Genomic DNA, 24,864 nt, shown 5'->3' with positions numbered 1-24,864 from the left:
TAATAAACGACAAAATAACAGACGCGCCCCCTAGCGGACATTTATCGACTTGAAAACAGGTTCCAGCGATTTTTTTTTGAAACTTTTTAATATCATGTCAATTAACTCCAAATTTAAAGAACATTTTTGCAATTTCCAACAAGATATTTGTCACGACATACGTCAATTTGTTAGCTAAATGATTCCATGTCAACTTATTTTCAATATTTTATTCATTTTTGTATTAAACTTTTTGGCACATACTAAATATTAAATTTTAATAAAAACAAAATATAAAATCTTCATTTGAAATAACGAATGTGAACAATATACCAAATGTATTACCATATAATAGGTGACTTCTACTTTAGAATACAGACTCAGCAGATCTGCTCAGGTGTATGGGGTGTGATGGACTTCTGGCAAGCTTCTTCTTAGGCAATTTACCTAAGATATCAGACAGCCTAGGGAAATCTGGTCGTTTATCTTCTTTAAATTGCCAACAAATCATTAGAATTTCCTGAAATAAAACCAAAATACTATAAGCGATTTTTAGCGACATATTTTTCTTAGTTGGGTCTGTAGTGTATGTCATAAATCTCTGTTTCCGCGAAAAAAGTATGTGATGGGAATATTCGTGAAGTTTTTGCAACGAAAAGCAACGTTTTTGTTAATTAAATGTCAAATGCCATATCCGGACATAACTGTCTCGGCAGTAGAGTATGCTACAGGGAATGATGATAAATTAAGTCCAGTAATAGTAGACGGAAAAGAGTAGTTGCACTCTCTCAAATATTTTCTGTCAGCTTTTACAATCTGCCGAATATCGGAATTTTTTTTAGTTTTTAGTTAAAAAACATAATTTCTTGATAATATATGGTAGCTAGGGTTCAGAACCGGAAATTCCCGGTTCTTTTGAGATATCAAAGAACCGGGACTCGAAATTATTAATTCCCGGTTCTTTCCGGTACCTTCGGGACTCGGTAACAATAACTAAAAAATTATTCTTTTATTACGCGAGAAAGTAGTGATGTTATTTCTTATTGTTCTTCCTTCTGTTCTCTTTTGAAATTTCTGTAATGTTTATTAGCAATTATTGATGTTTAAATATGTTATTTTATTATTTAGTTGAACAGTTCTGCCAGGCGCCAGCGCAATTTCGCGCAATGCAGCTTATCACCTCTAATCTTCAATGCGAACAGCTCTGCCAGGCGCCAGCGCAATTTCAGGCGCCAGCAAAATTGCGCTGGCGCCTGGCAGAGCTGTTCAACCAGTGCTGTCTGCAAAATAAACTACCCCAAGAATGGAGAGTGGCTCATATAGTGTCTATTTTTAAAAAGGGAAATCGCAACGACCCCGGTTGTTATAGAGGCCTGAGCATTAACAGTTCAGTGAGCAGGCTTTTTGGAAAAGTTCTGCAGGGTAAGCTCAGGGATAATATTGGTGACAAAATCTCGGAAAATCAAAACGGATTCACACCGGGGAAATCTTGCACAGATAACCTCTTTGTCCTACAGCAGGTGATGGAAAAAAAGATAGCAGTAGATCAAGAAGTCCATCTAGCGTTTATTGATTTGGAGAAAGCGTACGACTCTATTCCTCGCAACAAGATATGGGAAGCCTTGAATATTTTAGAAGTAGATAGACCCCTACTTAAGATAATAAAAGAGCTCTATAAAGAAAATAAAGCGTACGTTAAGATAGGACACAGGCTATCCAATCCAATAAATACCACAAAAGAGTTGCGACAAGAATGCAGCTTATCACCTCTAATCTTCAATGCTTACGTTGAAGTAGCCCTTAGGGAATGGAAGACGAGATGCCAAGGCATGGGAATACCCATTGGGGAAGATACACTGTTTACTCTGAGCTTTGCAGACGATCAGGTCGTGATTGCGCAGGACTCTTTCGATCTGGAGTTCATGACTAAGAGGCTTTACCAAGAATATAACAAATGGGGACTTCAGGTTAGTCTAAAAATGACAGAATACTTAGCTGTCAATTCCAACGCTTGTTTTGTAGTCTTCATAGATGATAACGTCCAGATTCAACAAGTAGACAAATTTAAATACCTGGGTGCTACTATCAACAACGACGGTTTGGGCAAAGAAGAAATTCAAACCCGAATTCAGAAGAGCAAACAAGTTATTGGTTGTCTTAATAGCCTCTGGTGGGACCGAAACTTGTCTGCAACAACTAAAAAGAGACTTGGACGAACATTGGTGGAGTCAGTTCTTTGCTATGGTTCAGAGCTATGGACTTTGAGTGCAGACACGAAGCGCAAAATCCAAGTTGTTGAAATGGACTATCTTAGAAGGAGCGCAGGTATAACTAGGATGGAAAAAAAGACAAACATCGAGGTCAGGCGTATCATGAATGCATCGGAGGAGACAGTGCTGGATCGAATTGAAAAATCCAGCTTAAAGTGGTTTGGACATGTTCTATGTATGCCGGAGAACAGGTGGCTAAGAAAAGTTTTTCAATGGACTCCCCAGGGTTGAAGAAAGAGAGGCAGACCTAGAAAATCCTGGAACGGAACGGTTATGGAAGCAAGGGAAGCTCATAACCTAGAAGCTGATGACGCACTAAATCGAGACGTGTGGCGTAGGGTAACGGGAAGGCAGCAATAGGGTGTAGTTGGAAAAAAGTATCAAATACTTATACCAAATCCCGTTTATATGAAATGAACAAAATTCTTACAGCTTTAGTGTATATTAATAAATAATATTTTCTTGCCTTTAGCTGTGTATTTTTTCTAATTTCGAAATATCGAAAGTAGAGGAAAAAAAATGAAAAGTAAAAAGAAAATTGTTTTGGTAAAGGGGGTAACCAAGCTCCACTCCCACAACCGGTTTCTGGGCCTACCCTTCATCAGGTGGGCTGTCCAGGGGCTGGTTCTCACCGATACGGCAAGCAAAACTTCTTCTATATCAACAGACGATGTCGTAAAGTGTCGGTGAGATATTAGTGCATCTCCCGTCAAAAGATGGTAAAGAGCGTTTTTCGGTCCGCTCAAATATATGAAATGAACAAAATTCTTACAGCTTTAGTGTATATTAATAAATAATATTTTCTTGCCTTTAGCTGTGTATTTTTTCTAATTTCGAAAAATCGAAAGTAGAGAAAAAAAAAATGAAAAGTAAAACTGGACAGCCCACCTGATGAAGGGTAGGCCCAGAAACCGGTTGTGGGAGTGGAGCTTGGTTCCCCCCTTTATGACAAGCAAAACAATTTTCTTTTTACTTTTCATTTTTTTTTATTTTTTCTCTACTTTCGATTTTCGAATATAGAAAATATATATAGCTAAATATATATATATATATATATATATATATATATATATATATATATATATATATATATATATATATATATATATATATATATATATATATATATATATATATATATATATATATATATATATATATATATATATATATATATATATATATATACAATGTGTTGTTCCATGTATTAGTTATCCAATGAAAATCACCTAACCAATATTAATGTTAAAATTAAACTTGTTTTAAATTAAAAAAGAGTTGTAGACAATCTTTGAAATAGATAATAATATAAAAATATGTCATATATTTTTTCCGCATTTCTTCCCATCAGAATAATCAGATACAGAAAAATACAAAAAAATATTTACAAAAAAAAAGATTTTCAACATAAAGAAAAAGTTACTTATACAAAATGTGAAAATATTCTGTTTTCAAGCAAATTTTTACTCGATGATCAATCTTTTTTATTTTATTTTATTGTGAACTCAATATTTTCCTAATACATCTCTGTGAAACTATGGCGAGTGCCACGACTATACTTTGCCTAGTTATATACCACGACTATACAGCTACGTCAGTGGTCACGTGACGCGAGAACAGGGTCATATAAAGTGGCAGAAAAAGAACAAAGGATTTGACAAGGAGTAAAGCTACTATTTTTCTTATACTATGCTAATATTAAGTTTAGAACTTACTTTAACTTCTCCTGACGCTTGTAAATTAGCTAATGGTTGCTTCATCCCTTTTCCCACTTGCCATATTACAGCCTCAGGTGGTTGATTTTTAAAAGGCCATTCCCCACACAATAATTCATACCAAACAGTACTAAAAGCAAAAATATACTTTTTTTTATCAAATCAATCATTAATCAAATCAAAATTTCAAATTTGTTTTCAATAGTTAATGTATCTTAAAATACCCATTCATGGTTAATAAATATAAATATAAAATACACTTACCCAAAAGCATAAATATCTGATGACTTACTAAAAGGTAGCTCATTCTCTTGATACCTGTGAGCATCTAAACTACGCATAATTTCAGGAGCTAAGTAGCACAGCCAGCCTGGAGGAATGCTTAAACTTTGCGTTTGGCTAAAATAAAAATAAAACTCCATTTTTAAATAGTTTCTCAAAAAAATATGTTCAATTTGGCTACTTACTTGTGTCCAAAACAAAGTTTCGTTACACTAAATAAACCAAAATCGGTTATCACAACTTTTCCATTTTCCAAAAATATGTTTTTGGTTTTTAAATCCTTATGGATTATGCCTTTGGCATGTAGATATCCCATACCCTAAAAAGAGAATTTTAAGATAATATACAAAGCATCACTAGCTAGGAAAATAGCAAAGATTTTCACATTACATAATATGATTAAAAGATTCAAAATTCACATTAGATATTAATGCATTTTTACATTATACCGTGCTGGCAACTGTTACTTTTGGGTCGGCATTTACATGTGTGGAAGTAAATCGCATAGGGATCTTATTAAGTCGGAGTGAGAGAAATGCAACCGACCGACCGACGCGACGCGCGACGGTTTGCTGTTGCGGCGTTGCCGATACGCCTTTCCCTATCAAGTAAAGTAAAATCACGATCGCAAACCGCTTATTTTTAAGACTTTTTTTTCAAGAGATAACTAGATAAAATCATTAGACATGTTTCTGAACATCTGAAATGGAATTATAAGGATATCGTTAGGGTGTCATTTTTTTTATAACGAGAAAACATCAGTAATCGCGATAATTTAAAAACTCAACTTTTTAACACATAACAGGCCATAACTCAAGAACCACTTTAGATATTGAAACTTTTTTTTTATTTTCAAGATCGGATGTTTTACAATATGTTTACATTTCGATATATTCGATAATAATAAAAATTCGATAAGGTTGCTTTTTCCATTCAAAAATTGTAAACAATCCATCCATTTACTTTTAGAGCATAGCAATTTTCAGCAATCGTGTAATTTTTTTATTGATAAAGATTTTCACATACTGTCTACAAAGAAAATACAGCAGAAATATTAACAAAGTTCTTGAAAAAACTACAATCTATCATTTCTAATAGATTTCAAGATATCGATTTTTGAATTCAGATTTCTAATAGCGCGACCACTATCGAACACCCACTCAATTCCACTTATTTTTACCAAAAATGCAAGTGTTTCTAGCTTGCACTTAAAAAAATTCAAGCTATAGGGAAAATTACAACGACTCGTTAATAAATAAACAAATTAAGTATCACGAGACGTAATTAAATCGTGAAGCTGAACGCATGATATACACCTTTCCCTAGAACTTTAAGTACTGACAGAGGTATTGATTGGGTTGACCGGTCAACTGCGACAAATCTGCTATATCCCCTTCCACGTCTCTTAGCGATGTGCACAGTTTCTCGGTTTATTTCATACGTTTGGCAACGTGTTTACTGTCCTCTCTTTGTTCAGTACATTATAAACGCATTGTACTCCTCTTACATACGGAAATCTCGACCCAAGACTAATCTTTGCCTTAGTATCATAAAAACATATCATTTAAAGTTGATAACAAAAGTCAATCATTTCCTTGTATAAAAAAGCACTTAGATATTGTTAAAGTAAAATAGATTTATCGGTAGTTCATTTGTACCAGTCAATTGATTTAAAACTAACCTGACATATTTGTTGAGCCATCATCGTCGTCCTATGCATATTAAACTTATCCTTCCTAAGATGAATATGCGTGTACAGGGTGTTTCCCTTGCTAAAACTCGTCACGATCGCCAGTTTGGGCGGTTTCATGCAAGCTCCCATAAAAAGAATTAAATTCTCGTGCCTGGTCTTGCGAAATATCGCCACCTCCATCTTGAACTGTTCTAGGGCCTTCTCGTCTTGAAGGTAGTTGACGCTCAAGAGTTTTACTGCTACGTCACCGTGCCAGTAACCTCGGAACACCGTACCGAACCTACCGGTGCCTACGGGTTTGGTAACTTTAAGTTCGTCAAATGGAATGTCCCATTCTCTCATTGATAACTGTAAATGTGAAAAATATATATACCCTGTTTTTTTTTCTCAGGTAAGATTTCGACAGACGATGACAGAAAAAAAGCAGATGACGTCCATATGTATATATATATATATATATATATATATATATATATATATATATATATATATATATATATATATATATATATATATATATATATATATATATATATATATATATATATATGAAATGAACAAAATTCTTACAGCTTTAGTGTATATTAATAAATAATATTTTCTTGCCTTTAGCTGTGTATTTATTCTAATTTCGAAAAATCGAAAGTAGAGAAAAATTAAAAAAAAAAAAAAAAAGAAAATTGTTTTGCTTGTCGTAAAGGGGGGAACCAAGCTCCACTCCCACAACCGGTTTCTGGGCCTACCCTTCATCAGGTGGGCTGTCCAGGGCTGGTTCTCACCGATACGGCAAGCAAAACTTCTTCAATATCTACAGACGATGTCGTAAAGTGTCGGTGAGATATTAGTGCATCTCCCGTCAAAGATGGTAAAGAGCGTTTTCGGCCCGCTCAAATATATGAAATGAACAAAATTCTTACAGCTTTAGCGTATATTAATAAATAATATTTTCTTGCTTTTAGCTGTGTATTTTTTCTAATTTCGAAAAATCGAAAGTAGAGAAAAATTAAAAAAAAAAAAAAAAAGAAAATTGTTTTGCTTGTCGTAAAGGGGGGAACCAAGCTCCACTCCCACAACCGGTTTCTGGGCCTACCCTTCATCAGGTGGGCTGTCCAGGGGCTGGTTCTCACCAATACGGCAAGCAAAACTTCTTCTATATCTACAGACGATGTCGTAAAGTGTCGGTGAGATATTAGTGCATCTCCCGTCAAAAGATGGTAAAGAGCGTTTTTCGGCCCGCTCAAATATATAAATGAACAAAATTCTTACAGCTTTAGTGTATATTAATAAATAATATTTTTTTGCCTTTAGCTGTGTATTTTTTCTAATTTCGAAAAATCAAAAGTAGAGAAAAAATTAAAAAAAAATAAAAAGTAAAACGAAAATTGTTTTGCTTGTCGTAAAGGGGGGAACCAAGCTCCACTCCCACAACCGGTTTCTGGGCCTACCCTTCATCAGGTGGGCTGTCCAGGGGCTGGTTCTCACCGATACGGCAAGCAAAACTTCTTCTATATCTACAGACGATGTCGCTTTATTATTATTATTAAAAACTCATACCTACATCGAAAATATTAGCCATGAATTACATTACCGAAGAAAAAGTATTGATGATTAAATGGTATTATCAAGGAAATAGTTATCAAAAGGACAGGTTTGCTGCTCTGTATCCGAATAGACCGATACCTGGAAAATCTACAATCGCAAGGAATATCCAGAGATTTGAGACCAAAGGTACCCTAATAAATAACTGCAGATGTGAGGCAAGGCAGGACCAAAGAGAAGATGCAAGAAATGATACCGACTTGGAAGTTTTATTGTGCGTGGAAGAAAACGATGGAAAGATCAGCACAAGGAAACTTGAGGATGAAATAGGAATAGATCACACTACAGCGTTTCGAATTTTGAAACGACATAAATACTATTCCCTCAAATATGAAAAGCACCAAGAACTACGAGATGGGGCGAAATACGGCGGCAGGCGTTTTGTTTTGATATGATGGAAAGAGCAAACACGGATAGGGAATTTTTAAAAAACATGTTTCACTGACGAATGCATGTTTACCTTAAATAATGAACCCAATGTTCAAAATTATCAATATTGGAACAAAGAAAACCAACACAGGTTTGTCGAAACAAGGACGCAATATCCACAGAAAGTAAATGTTTGTGCAGGGATATTCGGACACAATATTATCGGGCCATTATTTCTTACGCGAAATTTAAATGTAGAATATTATTTGGAACTATTCGTAAATCATATTTTACCTGCTTTACATGATGCCGCTAGGGAAAATCAGTAAGTGTGGTACCAAATGGATGGCTGCCCGGCACATAGTACCCTGGCTGTTCGGGAATATTTAGACAATAGTTTTAACGGAAACGTCATTGGCCTAAATCGTACAGTAAATTGGCCAGCAAGGTCTCCTGATATTTCGCCAAATGATTTCTTTCTCTGGAGCCATTTAAAAAACAAGATATACAAGGATAAAAAATACCCAAATCTAGACGAGTTAAAAAATGCTATTTCTGCCGAATTTCAGTTTACCAACTAGCGAATATAAGAAGAGAATTTTATGATCGCCTGGGTTACTGTCTAGCAGTCGATGGAGGAATATTTGAACATCTTAAATCCTAAAGTTCTAACAATTTAATAGTACTAAATTAATAAGTTATTGAATATTGTAATAATACTATAATTAACCTTGTAATTGATTATTTTATTTTACTTTAATTCATACTAATTGTTACTTATAAATACATTTTTAAGATTTCCGATGTAGGAATGAGTTTTCAATAATAATAAAGCACTAAATAGGTAAATTTCTGAAACGACAACTTCATTTGACAGTTATATTTTACCTTGACTGGTGCTAATAAGTAAATACAGGGCCATAAGAAAGGAGAAATATTTAAAAAGAAATCGGCGATAACTCGTAAACGAGCTAATCAAAAATATCTAAAGTTATTCTTTTGAATGTGGGTTTTAGTGCTCTTCAATAAACCTAAATAGAATTATTCTCTAAAATAATTAGGGAAGCCAATAATTGACCCCATTAAAATTTACATGCGGTTTTCTATGTCCCGTCCGACGATGCAACACCCGGTATGATACTAAAAACTGGAGTATCTGTACAATAGCAGCACACTATAGGTAAATAATAATCATATTGAATAATTATATTGATAAATAATGTAACAATAAATGCAGTAAGTTGCTTGAGCTTGAAACACGGCTTGAAAGCAGGACATCTTTTTTATATCTTTTTTGGTAGGTGGTGTTTTTTAAAATACACCCCTGATTTCACTGAAGCGCCGTTTCTTGTATAGAAATTGAGTAAAATTTGTAAAAATTACATTTTCTTATTTGCCATATATCAGTTGCGCCCTCTAGCGGCCGTTCTACAAACTTGAAACTAAATTCCAGCAATTTCTCATGGACTCTCTAGCTATAAATATTTTTTCCGCAGGCTCAATATTTTACCGAGATACAGCCGAGAGCTATTCTTAGTGGATTACCCGGTATTTGTATAAATATTTACACTATTTTGTCTAGGCCATTTGTGTCCGTCGGTGATAGTTTCCGTATCAGAGACTTGACTGTCCTGCGAGTCCAGTCGTACCGGCGTCCTATCGGAGTCTGTACTGTTACTGTTCGACGTTTGCGAGGCAGTCTTGTCGCTTTCTCTTGACAATTGACTGGTGATAAGGTCATGTCTAGGTGAAGACACTGATATAGAATGGGTAGCTAATGTTACTTCTTTGATCGATTCAGAAGTATCTATAACAAAAAAATATACATTTTTTTCGACCCTAACGATTATGTAAAAAATTATAATTTTCTGTATTTATTATTATGGTTTTTAAATTTAATGTGATCTTGATCAATGATCTTTTCAGCGGTTTTTGAAATAAAGGCAGTTTTTAAAATATATAGTTATTGTACTAGTTTATAAATCCATGATGATGGGTTTTATTATAAACATATATTACAAGCATAAAACCTAACCTATTTTTTTAAATTTATTTCGAGATTCTTATCCAAAAATTGAATTATAAAACCTTCAGATTAAATCTATTTATTTCTCTAACAACTGAAATATTCGAATTTCTTAAATTTATTACCAACCATACGAGTAAAATAAAAATTTCCAATTATTTTAATCAATTTGGATTGCTTTGTATAAGAACTCATTACAACGCATAACTCTAATAACTAATAAATATTAATGTTATATAGTATATTTAAACCATTCATAAAATCTTTAAATCTGAAATCTTAATATATATCTTTAAAAATATTAAAGCAAATCACAAAATATGTCTTTTAGAATAAAAAAAAAAACGGTGAAAATTACCTGGAAAATGGAATTGTTTTTGGCTTCCTTTTGGTGTAGTCGAATTTTGAACAGCTGGACTTGATGGCGTCGAGCTATTGCAACTTGATGTATTTGAGCTACTATCAGGAGGCTGAAATTAATATAACAGTGATTACCAACAAATTTGTCTATTATAATAGAAAAACAGTATTAGTAGTTCATATAAAATTTTTAGAAAATACAATATTATGATTTAAGAACACCGGCAAAAACTAGAATGTATCCCTATAGCTTTAACAGTTAAAAATTAAAAGTAGTTCATTTGTCCCATAATCGCAAAGTGTGAAAGTCACGTACATTCCTAACAATCTTCGCTTGTAAATATACTACCAATCAAAATTCTTTCAATTTATCTGTTGCTATAGGTATCAATAATTTTTTCTTACATAATTTGAATATATTATACCGGGTATCTACCGGTACCATCTCAAAAGTGGCTCACCCCCTATAACTTTTTTAGTTTTTCAGATTACAGAACGACATTTGGTATGTTAGTATATGACATAAATTAGGATTGATTGACGTATTCAATTGTTTTCGGTCACTTCCTGTTTCACCGGAAACAACTACAACTCTAGATTTTTAAATGACATCATTGGTATTTTGTTACTTTATTCGATAGAAAATAACACTCTCAATAGAATGACATGCATATGTCAACTTTTGACATTTTCGAATATGGTTTATTTGAAATTGCAACATGCGGTTCATAACGACAATTTGCCTCGAAATAACAAGTGTGTGGTATCAAATTATTTGTAAAAAATGCCTTTTCCAAATATGCTAATGAGCCACCCTCGTTCCATTTGAAAAAATTGAGATATTAAAAATACGATTTGGGCATCTTTTAACCGGTCAGGACAAGACACTAAAAACGATCAGACCTATTTTTCCAAGGCGCCTTGATTAAAAATTAATGTTTTTAACACAGCCATGACACTCTAGATTCAAAATTTAAATACAAATTTGTTAAGCAAAAATGTCAAAAGTTGACATGATATGTCACACTATTCAGAGTGTCATTTTCTATAGATTAAAGTAAAAAAAAATACCGAGGGTGCCATTTAAAAATCAAAAGTTGTAGTCATTTCCGGTGAAACAGGAAATGACCGAAAACAATTGAATATGCCAATCAATCCTAATTTATGTCATTTACTAACTTACCTAATCTCGTTTTTTTTATCTGAAAAAATAAAAAAAGTTATATGAGTGAGCCACTTTTGAGACGCACCCGGTATAATACACTTTTTAATGTATTTTAATATTTAATAAACAAATGTCCTATCTGGAATGAAGTACAATATTAAAATTTTAGAACACTGGCAAAAACTAAAATGTTTTCCTATATTTTTACAGTAAAAATCTAAAAGTAGTTCATTTGTCCCACAATCACAAAGTGTTTAAGTCACGTATATTCCTTACAATCTTCGCCTGTAAATATATTATCAATCAAAATTCTTCCAATTTATCTATTGCTATAGTTGCCAATAACATGTATTGTTCTTACATATAATTAGAAGGTATTAGATAATATAATTATTTTTAATACGTTTTAATATTTACTAAACAAATATCCTACCTGGAATGAAGGACTATTAAACGTTGCCTGCGGATGAGATCCTTTTCGATGTCTGACTCGCGCTAAAGAATTAACTATACTGTTTGATTTGCTAGGTCGACCTGTTTTAGGAGAGTAACACATAGAACCTAAAAAATAATATATACATTTTTATCACATCCAAAAAAAAATCAATGAGAAAAAATTAAATCTTAGTAAAAATTTAAAATTAGTTCATTTGTTCCATAACGGTAAAAAGAAAAATTTCATATTTTCATTAAAAAGTCACGTTTATTGATCTGAAACCTATAACTACTATTCTCTTTATTAATGAAAATATGTTCAAGTTCAGTAGAATCCGCTTGCTACTACAAAAGTATTTAAATCTATCTTGAAAATTTTGTGCTTTTTCTCTAAAAACTTCAAATGTATTCAGTAGTTAAGTGTATGCCGCAATATTCTTCCCCTAGGAGATGAAAGACCTTGTCGTTGGTGGGGAAGCTCCTGGTCAGGTGCTGGGGGGAATCCCCCTAGCACTTGGCTTGGTCTAAGAAGCATCTCACTCATCGTCTTGTCCCTGGCTGTAGTGTCGTAGCCAGAGGATTGCATCAAGAGATATAACAATGCCGGACGAGGTTAACCCTGTCCCTCATACCAGGCACCCTCTACTGACTGTGGTCATGTCTCGCGGGTAGAAGGTGTGGGGGGGGGGGCGTGTCTTGGCTTAACCGCCCGGACCAAGAAGAGACAACCTCACCAAAAACCTAAATCCTAAGATGACGGGACCAGGTCAAAGGGATGCGTGGCTCGAGAGAAGTCCTTTACTGGTCTCAACGTTGGGGCATCAGGGTGGACCCCATTGTATTTACCCCTTACTTCTACGGGGCTCTGGAGAAGCTGACTGAAGAAGTGGACCGATTATCCCTAGCGACTCGTGGGAACACTATGAGATCTAGTATTAATAATACCACCGGTGAAGCTGTGGGGAAGCCCCCTAGCGACACTGGGAACATTACCAATGAAAGTTCCAAGGGACCAAATCCAAAGGAAACTACAAGAGGGGCGGCTGACACTTGCTTGAGATCATCCCCCACAAGTGGCACACAAGCTACCACCTTCTTCAGCAAGGGTCGGGAGCCTACCTCTAGACCCAATAAGTGACACAAGCTACCGTTTCGTCTACGCGGCCTGGGTCAACCAGGCGGGCTAGACGATCCTCTGAGAGTAGGTCTTAGCGGAGCAGAAGCACGGAGATACCTCCGACTGCTCCACGAAGGACTTGCTCCAGAGGAAGCAAACGCGAAAACACTCCTCCGAAAAGGGGAGAGTAAAGAAACCAAGAAACAACCTGACTCATCTCCATCAAACAGTAAGAGAGGGAGCGAAAACCTCTCACCTCTTGTTCGGCAGGGAGAGAAAGAAGCCAGGATGGAAAACCGTCCAACACTGGGAGGCAAGCAGGGACGTATCACCAGCTTTGCTGCTATTGCTGGACAAGTGAAAATGTCGGTGCTGCAAAAGGATTTCCCAGGGGTTGCTAATCGACCAGCAAACGTCTCTAGAAGAGGCTATACTGGACGAAGTAGTAGCGATCGAATCGCGACACAACGATCTACAAATTGTGGATCAGCTGCGTTTTGCGGGGATACACTTTCGGGTGGGCATAATCCTCATAGATTGTGTATCTCAAGAATCGGCGAATTGGTTGGTGAAAATGGCACCTAAGTAAATTAAAAAAAAAGTTAAAAATTGGCAAGAACTGGTTGCAGTGAAGGGTGAAAACATCTCTAAAGGGGCGGCCATCGCGGTCTTTCTGCCGAGGACCAAGGGGAAAGACACCACCTACCTGCTGAACCTTATCCAGGGTCAGAACTTAAATGTAAGGACATCGAGTTGGCGAGTTATTAACTCGAGGGAGGAGGGTCATGATCACAATAGGAATTGACTTCAAATCCAAGGAGGCAATAGAGAAAGAGGGACATATCCTCTATTATAGATACAGGACAACACCGGTATCAGGTCTAAAGAGAGACCAACTTAAAGAGGTGGAGAAAATGGAGCATCCCTACAGCCTACACCACACGGGCACCTCAGCCGGAAGCAAGCTCCTCGACTGTGAAGGGCACGGAGGGCCAAAGTCCATCCGTGGAAGGGTGTGTACCCTCGGAGGAAGAACATCTGTTGTCAGAGGAGGATTGGGAAATACCCTGTCCCCTCTACAACAGGTGTATGATGGGTTATATACTGTGTAATGACTCAAGGAAGGGGGGCACAATAGATCGATAAGGTCGCAGTGATTAGCACCCCCCTCTCATTCATTCTACATTCTACATGCCGTAATATTTATGTAATACTTAAAATTCCATAAATTTACAAAGTTAAGTTAGCTGGTATTCAAGAAATATACTTCTGACTTACCTTGGCTTTCTTCGACAGTCTTTTTAAAAGCTTCCACGTATCCCTGAGGCAGGCTACAAGATGGACCCGCTTTCTCCTGGCACTCTTTGTGACAGGAGTACTTGCACTCGCTACATTTTAGTGCCATTCCGCGCATCTTCCTCGTGCAAAAATCGCAATTTCCTACGATTTTAAAAGTTCGCGTAAAACGGTGAGCGATCTGGTGCGTCATGCACCCGTGCTTAATCGTCGGCGTTTGAGGCGATTTGGGAACTTGTAACCTTACAGCTGTAAACATACAAATAATTTCTTCTATATTCTATACAATCTACAGGGTTGTTCGCTTGTTTACATTAATTGACTGTCTGCGTTGATTTACCCTCATCTGGCGTGGTGGGGTCCAGCGGACCCCAAGCACTATTTAAACCACTGTAAAATGTTTACGTTGAAGAATTAGGCCTCATCACGCCATTTACCTTTAAATTAAGATACCAATATGCAACTGTTAAAGGCGCACTTGATTTTATCAAGTATTGTTCCTACCAGCGGAGGCTAAAGTTTCATTGGGGTCTGTGTGGCACCACCACGCCAAGAGTGTTTCATTATTAGGATGGTGTGTAGTCTAAAAAGTGTGCCTTACTGGGACGCTAATTTTGAGGAAGCATTAATTGAGTGGTTTGATCAACTTAAAGAGGCTTAAGTGAGATGAAGATCATCAAGACATTGATTTTTCTTCGAAGAAAGAGATGTGGTATATGTGTCATATATATGTGACAACCATATGTCAATGAAGAAATAACAAAAAACAAAAATCGCATGAATCAAATGTGTACGATCCATGTGCGGTAAATGCAGATCATATATTAGCATGAACTGTATTTGAAAATGTTATGTACATTCAAGGTTTGCAGTTTTGTTGAAAATAATTTATGTTTATTACTTTAGCTTCACATTTCAGTTGTTTGTACTTTTAATAATATGGTAAAATAATAAAATATATATGTTTTTAATTTCTATGGGTTGCTTAGCCAATTTATATTTCTGTTGTCAAAAATTCCTAAAAAATGCGTTTTACTTCATTTTTGTGTCCGCTCTTATTAATTTGTTGAAAATTAATGAAAATGTTTGTTAACAAGTTTGAACATATTGTAAAAAGTGTAAAAATAACAAACTTTTTATAAAATCTCTTCATCATATATTTTTTAACTAAAAAAAATTGGGGTCCATCGGACCCCAGCATGCCATAAGCGGTACAAAAATTCACCACGCTAGTTGAGGGTTAATAATAATTATTAGAAAGTGTGGTAAAAGGTATGACCTAAATTTTATTTAATTTTTTGACGAATGTTTATTTATAACAGAGACGTTCACATTCATAACTTAATAATATATTGATTTCCTGATTCAAATCCATAATTATTTAGAAAAATTTATTAACTAACGCAATTAAGTATGTAAGTAATTAATATTTGGCGGGAAATAATGGTGATATATTTTATAAGATGTACGTAAACAGCCGTTAAACGGTAGCCTACTAAAATGCCGTTAATAGATATTGTGACGTCGTTCATGTTGGCGGAAAGTAATGCCTAGCCTTAAGCATTTTGCAAGAGCACCTGTGACTCAGTGGCTGAGGCTATCGCTTCGTAAGCGAATGGTCCGTGGTTCAAATCTCACGTCGACCAACACTTTTTTATATTTTTTTTGCTTATAGCGTGATCTTATTGCATTGGCGTGGTTATATGGAGGGTGTTAATTCATTGGTTAGTTGGTTATTTGGTGGGGTTGGTTGATTTTTACTAATTTATATTTGTTTTTTATATTTTTTATCAGTGTCGAGGTTAGTTGCGTTGGTTATTTGGTGGGGTGGATAGCGTTGGTTAGTCCTTATAAAATTCCTATATTTCATAAAGCCGTCAAGTGCGTCACATCAACGACGTCATACCTATTAACGGCATTTTAGTAAGCTACCGTTTAACGGCAGTTTAAGTACAGCCTATTTTATAATGGTATATTCTTTTACAAATATTTAAATAGTTTTCTTTTTAAATCAAAATGATTATTATCTGCAAAAATTTCTACTGTCTAGCTATAGCGGTTCATAAGATAGACCTTTGTAACAGAAGGACGGACGGACAGCGAAGTCTTAGTAATAGAGTTCCCGTTCTTACCCTTTGGGTACGGAACCCTAAAAATGGTAAAATACAATTTAATAGTCAAATAACATTGTGCATCTGATTTACTTAAAATATACAGGGTTCCATTTAAATTAAACAAGTCATTTTAAGTAATATTTTTATGGAAGCAAAAAAAAAACAAAGAATAAGAAACAAACTATTTAAAATATTTAAATTCAACTATTCGAGAACACTTTTATTAAAACAGATACGTCTACAAGAAACCGTTGACGTTCTGTTAAAATGACATTATATCAAGTTAAACTTCAAAATTAACAATTGCTACCTGATAACAATTACTTAATAAGGTAAAACCAAAAAGCCCAAACTTTCTGTATGATTATTTTTAAATTTTACGTATGTTATGTCTATTTATGTTATGTTCTTTAAAAAGGTGCCCTTTTTTTTCTTTTTTTCCTCTTTGTTGAGTTATAACAGGTTATAACTCATCATATAGTCTCTGTGATCAAATACTCAAGAGGACTTTTTTGAAGAGATGAATCCGCCGCAGAGGGGTAGACATTTTTTACAGTAATATCATTTTTTAAAGGTAGGTACTCACATTTATAACTACTATCGTCACTATCAGTTCCTGTACTATTATAAGGTGGTGACTTAATGGGGCTAGTGGATACAGGACTTGTCAGTCCCATTGTTTCTGGGCCAGGTTCAGTTGGTAACCTTGCTCTTCTAACACCTGTCTCACTAACATGTCAAAGAATACATTTTTGTTGAGCAAATTATTATAAGAATTAGCTACTTATTGTTCTACTTGTATTTATTGTATTATAATATTGTATTTACTAAGAGTAGGTCCCTGATGGGTTCCACCAGAGACATACTCTGCTAGTTATTCTACTTACTTAATATTGTTAAGGTCTCTATTACTTTCCGATTTAGTTGCTGCGAGTTGGGATTCGTGTGATTTACTTTTTGTCAAAGGAAAAGCATCAGGCATTAATATAGGAGCATTATTGACTAGTTGCTTTCTTTTAGCTGGAGGTGTTGTTGGAAATTTCTTTTCTGTAATAATTAATAAAAAAAATGAGTTAACTACATCTTACTTATAAAAGAACTCCATATTGGAGGACCCAGTGTTCAGAAACACATCCATATCTATTTGAAATTTTTACTTCAATCTTTCTTATAAACTATACAAACAATAGCAGGTATACATAAAAAAATTGGCTCTGGGAGGCACGTATAGCCGCCCATACTAAAATATGTTTATAAACAGTTGGTAGGCAGTTCTTTTAGTTTTAAAGTAACAGAATTTTTCCAATTTTTTTTATCTCAAAAACTGCGACTTTGACTGATTTATAATAACTGATGTTATTATAAATTTTGTTGCAAATATTATTCCTAATCTTAAATTGAAAACCGCGTTTCGCTAGCTACTGTAATTTTGGAGTTATGATTTTTTAAAATTTTTAACCCCCTCCCATACCCCCTTGCCAACATCCCACCCCCACCAAAAACTAATAGCCAGATTCTCGGGTCCCACAGCATTTTTGTGCCAAATTTGGTTAAAATCGGTTTAGCGGTTTTTGAGTTATCGTGTTACAGACGGATAGACAGACATCATGAAAATATTTTGTATTTAGGTCATTTATGACCCAAATAACTCATTTTGAGTGAAATTAAAAAACTTTTTTTTCCGATCTTAATAGCTTATAGTAAACGTCACGAATGTTTGGGAGTGATTCATCGGTCGCTACCATATGAACTAATCTGTTCAAGATCACATAAAACTTAATTCCAGTGCTGTGGTGTTTCAAGTCATATAATAATCAATATATAATCTGTTGTAATTTGTTGTTTTAAATGTCAAAGTCTTGTCAAAACATAAATAAAAAACATCACCGGTGAAGCTGTGGGGAAACCCCCTAGCGACACTGGGAACAGTAACAATGAAAGTTCCAAGGGGCCAAACCCAAAGAGAACTACAGGAGAGGTGGCTGACACTTGCGTGAGACCATCCTGCGTAAGTGGCATACAAGCTACCACCTCCTCCAAGGGTCGGGAGCCTACCTCCTACCTCTAAACCCAACAGGCGATACAAGCTACCATTTCGTCTACCCGGCCTGGGTCGTAGCTTCTCAAATGTGAGGGACACGGGTCTCCGGAGGAAGTCCTGGGACTGTATGATGAGTTATAACTCAAGAAAGGGGGACACAATAGATCTCTAAGGTCGCAGAGATTAACCCCCCTCCCACTTATTCTAATTCTAAAATTCTAATTCTTGTCAAAACATATATTTGGTTATAAATATAAAATGGAATGCCCCATTGGTTGCACTGCAGGCACACCAATGGACTGACGCACAAAAACGAATGAATCAAAGAAATGCGATATAGTATCGTCTATGTCAATCACGCTAACATTTTAGAATAAGTAGGAGGAGCGCAGGCAGATGATTAGATCGGGCCTTTAAAAACCTACGTCAGCGGTAAAAATTTACGTTTTTAATGTAAAAATGATAGCGTGCGTGTCGATTCTAACTTCATCAAGAGCTGAATCACTCCCAAACATTCATGGCATATACTATATCATACCTGTTTGTATGGTTGGCTAAAAATCATATATAGAGCTTCTCATGAACACTGCGCCACTCTGTATAGTATTGATACAAAAAATTAGATTGTTAAATTTTATTATTCTCTCCCTTCAAAGAATATTTGACATTAGTGACAGTTATCTATAATTTTCATCCAAAAGTAAATAGTTTAATTTTGTAAATTCTTTGGATCTGTTAAAATTATATATTCTATTGCTAAAGAGATTATAGCTACTAAAAAGTGTGCTCACCTTTGCCCCTCTCCTTCAAGGGACTAAACACGTTTGAGCTGTAGCCTGGAGGTGTCAATGGCTGTCCTAAAACTGCAGACGCTGCATTTAAAGAATTGATACCTGACACCGACGCACTAGGAGCAATTGCAGAACTATTTTTGTGATTATTATTATAGAGGTTTTCTTCCGAAGGAACAGATGCTCTGGTTGCCCTTGACCTTGCCGATCTAGGGGACAGTCCATGTTTCATTTTCAAATCGTTTCGGTCCCAGGAATCCCATGACAGTGTCAACTCTTGTGTGTCCGGAATATTGTTATCTCCTCGCCTGAGAATATCTAGAAATAAAAATGTGTATTAGGAAACATAAAAAAAATAATTTTGATCGAAATTATGTTTCTTTACCAGTGTATTTCTTCAAGTTATGTAAAGCCTTAATTAATCTCGATAATTCCTCAGTATTTGCCTGTTTCTCAATTAAAATCATCTTGAGTTCGTGTTCAGATTTCTCTTGCAGTTCTTCAACCTAAAATGAATATGTAATTAAAACAATGACACAATAACAAGTTTCTAAAAAAGTATAATAATCTGTTTCTTACAAGAAACACATTAAATATTTATACAGACCCTCAGAAAAATTTACACTATTAAAGCTAAGTGTCTATAATGCCACTACAAAAAAAAATAATCAATATATTAAAGTAACATTATGTAATATTATTTCATTCTATAGCAGTTTGTAGTAATATATAACTTACCGAAGAAATTTTTTGACAAATTGCAGCCACAGAATCTGTACCTAAGCCAACAATCTGTAGCCATTTATTTAGATCAGGCTTCTGAACATCAGTGCCATTTTTTAATTTTGCCTTTATGACTAGTTGTTGAGAGAAGAGTTTAATCAATTTTCCCTAGAGATAAAAAAGATATATTAGTATAAAGTAATAGAATATAATAAGCTAAAATGACATTATTTTTAGGATATGTTAAGTGATGTGCTTTATTATACAAACAATGCCTTTACACCAATTAGATACAATATAGTTTAAGGTATTGTGATAAAGCATTAATGGTAATAAAATATAAATGCTTAAAATTAGAAAGCTTGAAACAACTTGCATTGCCACAAAGCACAGTAGCAAAATATACTTGTTTTTATCAGATCTTCTACATTCTATATAAAGTTAAATATATTTTGAACTTGAACTATTGAGAAAAGCTAAGAACTATTATTAAGGAAAACAGACAAGGAATATTCACATTTAATACACAACTAACTATTATTAGTATCTATAATCTTTAAATCTTCAATTGAAACTACAGTGTTAGTGAAAGCTTGTATCAATGTCAAGGGCGCTTGGCTTTTCTAAAGTTAGTAGCCAAGCAAAGGGTCTAGTATTAATAAAAAAAATATTATTCTACCTCATGGGTTCTTATTTCTTGTCGGGTCACCTCTGCACTGGTAGCACATGTCGTCCTGAGCCCCTTTAAAGTGCTAGCAGATAAATCTATCATAGATTCTAATATTTCAAGATCTTCCCTCAAATTTTCGTCCCCAGGATCATTAGCCATCACATTTATCACAGTATGTTTCCGGGGCTTATATTTACATTAAGTTTTGTACCTGAATATTTACATATCACCGGACTTTTTAAGATATATCTGTACAATTTTTGTGCTGATTTCTGTTCAAGACTTCTCGGTTGTCAGTCAATCGCCATATTTAAAATCAAGATTTAAAATACGCAAGACGAAGAGCCGATAAAACAGAAAACTCAGCTGCCAGAAATGTCAAGGTCAATCGATATTTCAACAAAAGTTACAATACTTTAATTTGATTTGAAAATACTTTCTACATTTTACACGCGATTAAAAGAACACACCGAACACACTTTTACTTGTATATTTGGTAAATATATCTTAAGAAATTTTGTTACAATAAAAATTTTAAAAATATTACATTGGTAACCTTGACAAGATTTCTGACAGGGCCGGACTGGCATATCATGAAAGAAAATTCTATTATTTTTATAGAGGGTGATCCATTTCAAAAACTTTTTTAAAAAGCAAATTTTATTATAACATACATTGAATAACAATGAATCCGTTTAAAAATATAGTGTGCTTTATAGAATTTCAAAAAATAACGGTTACTTTTGAAGCTCCCGAATATATCGCACCTTCAATTAAAAAGTGGCACAAGACATTATTATTAATTTGACTTAGGTCTCTTTATCATTGAAGATGCGGTATGAATATACCGTACAATCGAGAAAAAATACCATCAAGTTGGCTGGGATATGACGATAGATGACATTCGCCATATAATTTTACATATTAAATGACAGCGTTCTTCATTACCAAGTCAACTCTGACGCCGTTTTTTTTTTCAATCGCATTGTCGGGTGTTTTTCAAAGGTGGCTCACCCATATAACTTTTTATTTTTTCAGACAAAAAAACAAGATTGAGTATGTTAACATATGACATAAATCAGGATTGACTGACGTGTTCAATTATTTTTGTTCATTTCCTGTTTCACCGGAAATGACTATAATTTTTGCTTTTTATAGTACCCTCTGTAATCGAAAGATTAATATATTTAACAGAAATTGATATTTAAAATGTAATTCTAACTAGCTTGACAAACAATGTCTTCTCTCGGCCGAAATCATAAGCCGAAATCAACAATCTCCGACATTCAACTGTTTCCAAAGCCTACTACTCCGCTACTCGCAAACATCAGCGGACACGGGGTACAGGCACGGCGTGAAAATGACTGCCTGTCATAAGGATCATAGGCGTCGATAACACCTCGTTATTTTTTTACTTTATTTGATTGAAAATGACATTCTAAAAAGACATGTCTATGATAGACATATAGACATATGATATGTCAACTTTTAACATTGTCGCTTAAAAAAATAGTATTTTAAATTTCAATCTAGTCTGCAATGACTGTCATTCATAGCGACAATTTGACTTGAAATACCACGTATGTGGTACCAAATTATTCGTAAAAAATGTTTTTTTAATACGCTAATAAACCACCCTCGTTCCATTTGAAAAAAATTGAGTTATAATAGTAATTAAAAATACGACTTGGACATCTTTTAAACGGCCAGGAGAAATCATCAAAAACATTAGACAATCAAATCTAGGGGCACGGGAGTGCCCCCGCCAAGTCGAGCACAGCCGTGCCATCCTGTTCTCAAAGGCCTGTATTAGCGGAACTTTTGACCACCCTGTAACTTCGTTGTGGATAAAGCATGGATAAAGCTAGAAAATTTTGTTTTTCACTACACATGAGGACATACTATAGATAGCTAGATTACCAAAATATCTAGTAATTATACCTCATAGTTACACGGCGTGCACACTCCTTAAAACTCAAGATCCTCTACTAGTAATGGTACGAGGCCACGAGAAAGAAGAAATTGGTGGATTCATTTTCAAAGAAGCAAAAAAAGCAGCGAATAAACTCAATCTAATATTCGACCTTCAGCGCCAACTCACTGAGAATCCATCCCAGAATCCATCACAGAACACAGCGCCACACAGGTAGTCAACCGAATTAGGTCCGCACAGAACAGGAGGTTCTTGCAAAATCACGTGGAGAAACCCGTGCACGGAGCCTTCTATAACATAATGACACAACAGCAGCTTTCTGAGAGACTATCGTTTGCTTTCCTGAGGTCGAGCGGCTTAAGATCTGAGACAGAGGGATTTATACTGGCATGCCAGGACGGTGTCTATAGCTCTTTGATGTATCGTAGCCGTATTATGGGCCAACAAATCGAAGATATAAGATGTAGAGTATGCCATCAAGCTCCGGAGACCCTGTGGCACATACTATCAGCCTGCCCTACTTATGCGGCTTCGGCTTATACCCAGCACCATAACGCCGTATTGAGGGTGATATACTATCACCTTCGTCATATGCATGGATTTGATGAAACGCCAGTGCTACCACAAACACCGAGAGAAATTGAGTCCTTGGTGGAAAACGAAACAACCAAAATTTACTGGAACTATCCATTCCAGGCCTTCGGACAAATACGGGCGAACAGACCAGACATAGTTCTCCAGGATATAGCGAAGAAAATAATTTATGTCATAGAATTCTCGGCGCCATCAGAGAAGAACATAATCAGTAAAGAAGAGGAAAAGGGAGAAGTACTAGGAACTCCTGGAGCAAATGCGCAGAATGTACGCTGATCATTCTGTAAGGTTGGTGGTACTAGTGATAGGAAGTTTAGGAGGAGTTAAAGACACCCTGCTCCAGCAATTGAAACTGATACCAGTGTGTTATAATGTAGCGGAACGACTTGCTGCAAGCATGCAGAAGGCTGTGATTTTGGGCTCTCTCAAAATACTCAGGGCACACGATACGCGGATTCAGTGAACGGCTTACCAGACGGACGTCAGGAGTTGAACACTAAAGAGGACACCGGCAAGTTTCCTTCAAGTGTCGGAGCTGAAGGAAGCAAACCGGATTGCAAAAAAAAAAAAAAATATATATATATATATATATATATATATATATATATATATATATATATATATATATATATATATATATATATATATATATATATATATATATATATATATATATATATATATATATATATATATATATATATATATATATATATATATATATATATATATATATATATATATATATATATATATATATATATATATATATATATATATATATATATATATATATATATATATATATATATATATATATATATATATATATATATATATATATATATATATATATATATATATATATATATATATATATATATATATATATATATATATATATATATATATGGTTAACTGTCTAGCGTCTAGCAGCTATATACCGTTTACTGACTTTCCAGTTGAAAAAAAGGTAGAAAGCTAGAATTAATCGAAGAGGTCTCTTCTGATTTTATTTGTATATGAATGTATTATAGCAACTATAATTCAAGGATTATGAATTTTTTCTAGTCAAACTTCTTTAACTTCGCCAGCGACTCACTCACCGTCATCAAAATTGTACCATTGCATTCCGATAAAAAAAAGCAGTACAACAAAATATGATTTAATCTGCTGGTCTATAATAAAATATTAAAAATTGCCCAATTTTAAAAGGTAGGTAAATTTTTTATACTTTTATTTCGCCTATATACATACGTATACCTACCAATTATTACCAAATTCATGGTAACGTCTAAAAAGTTAGGTGGCATAAGTGTATTGTTTTCATCCTTCATAGTGACGACGATATCCACTTTCCGATATCCTTATAGACCAGGAGTTCTATCTGGGACTACTAATTCTTGTACTACTTTTTATTGATCGCAATGGTACTTCTAGAAGTATATTGCAAACTTCAAATTTTGAATTTTAGTTAGCAAGCTTCCAATGGAAGAAAAAAAATGAAAAATCCCGAAATATCCTTATGGATCAAAAGTTAGCTGTCTAGCCGCTACTGGTAACCGATATTCCGGCGATGATAATAGGAGGACCGGTGAAAGGATTGTTTTGAAAATTTGGATCTTTATATAAAGGCACCTGCTCCATCTATCTAAAATATTAGCTTTTTTCGTTTTCCTGTTATTACCGATT

At 34.7% G+C, this 24,864-nt stretch overlaps 1 protein-coding gene across 1 annotated transcript; it reads right to left on the bottom strand.

The window, feature by feature from the left end:
• Nucleotides 1-221: 221 nt before the first annotated feature.
• On the bottom strand, nucleotides 222-20,973 carry LOC115888368 (kinase suppressor of Ras 2). Its single transcript, XM_030908085.1, has 15 exons — nucleotides 20,655-20,973; nucleotides 19,991-20,143; nucleotides 19,638-19,758; nucleotides 19,253-19,570; nucleotides 17,308-17,467; nucleotides 17,007-17,149; nucleotides 14,289-14,555; nucleotides 11,892-12,019; nucleotides 10,292-10,403; nucleotides 9,476-9,714; nucleotides 5,928-6,287; nucleotides 4,432-4,565; nucleotides 4,229-4,363; nucleotides 3,965-4,094; nucleotides 222-499 (listed from the first exon to the last, which is right to left on the bottom strand). Exons 1-15 carry the CDS (start codon nucleotides 20,802-20,804, stop codon nucleotides 347-349), a joined length of 2,703 nt encoding a protein of 900 aa, XP_030763945.1. The 5' UTR covers nucleotides 20,805-20,973; the 3' UTR covers nucleotides 222-346.
• Between the last annotated feature and the right edge of the window lie 3,891 nt (nucleotides 20,974-24,864).

The sequence above is a fragment of the Sitophilus oryzae genome, unplaced genomic scaffold (genome assembly GCF_002938485.1).
Source record: "Sitophilus oryzae breed Bouriz unplaced genomic scaffold, Soryzae_2.0 scaffold_1167_pilon_pilon, whole genome shotgun sequence".
Classification (NCBI taxonomy): domain Eukaryota; kingdom Metazoa; phylum Arthropoda; class Insecta; order Coleoptera; family Curculionidae; genus Sitophilus; species Sitophilus oryzae.
The sequence above is the reverse complement of the archived record's forward strand: the minus strand, read 5'-3'. Positions and strand labels throughout refer to the sequence as shown.

What these genes read in the sequence shown, in the direction of transcription:
- LOC115888368 (XM_030908085.1), bottom strand. Translation starts at nt 20,804, where the DNA reads ATGGCTAATGATCCTGGGGACGAAAATTTGAGGGAAGATCTTGAAATA. An exon ending in TAACTTGAAGAAATACACTG is followed by an intron (nt 19,571 to 19,637) that starts GTAAAGAAACAT and finishes TTTTATTTCTAG; the next exon opens with ATATTCTCAGGCGAGGAGAT. An exon ending in AAAACAATTCCATTTTCCAG is followed by an intron (nt 9,715 to 10,291) that starts GTAATTTTCACC and finishes TTTTTGTTATAG; the next exon opens with ATACTTCTGAATCGATCAAA.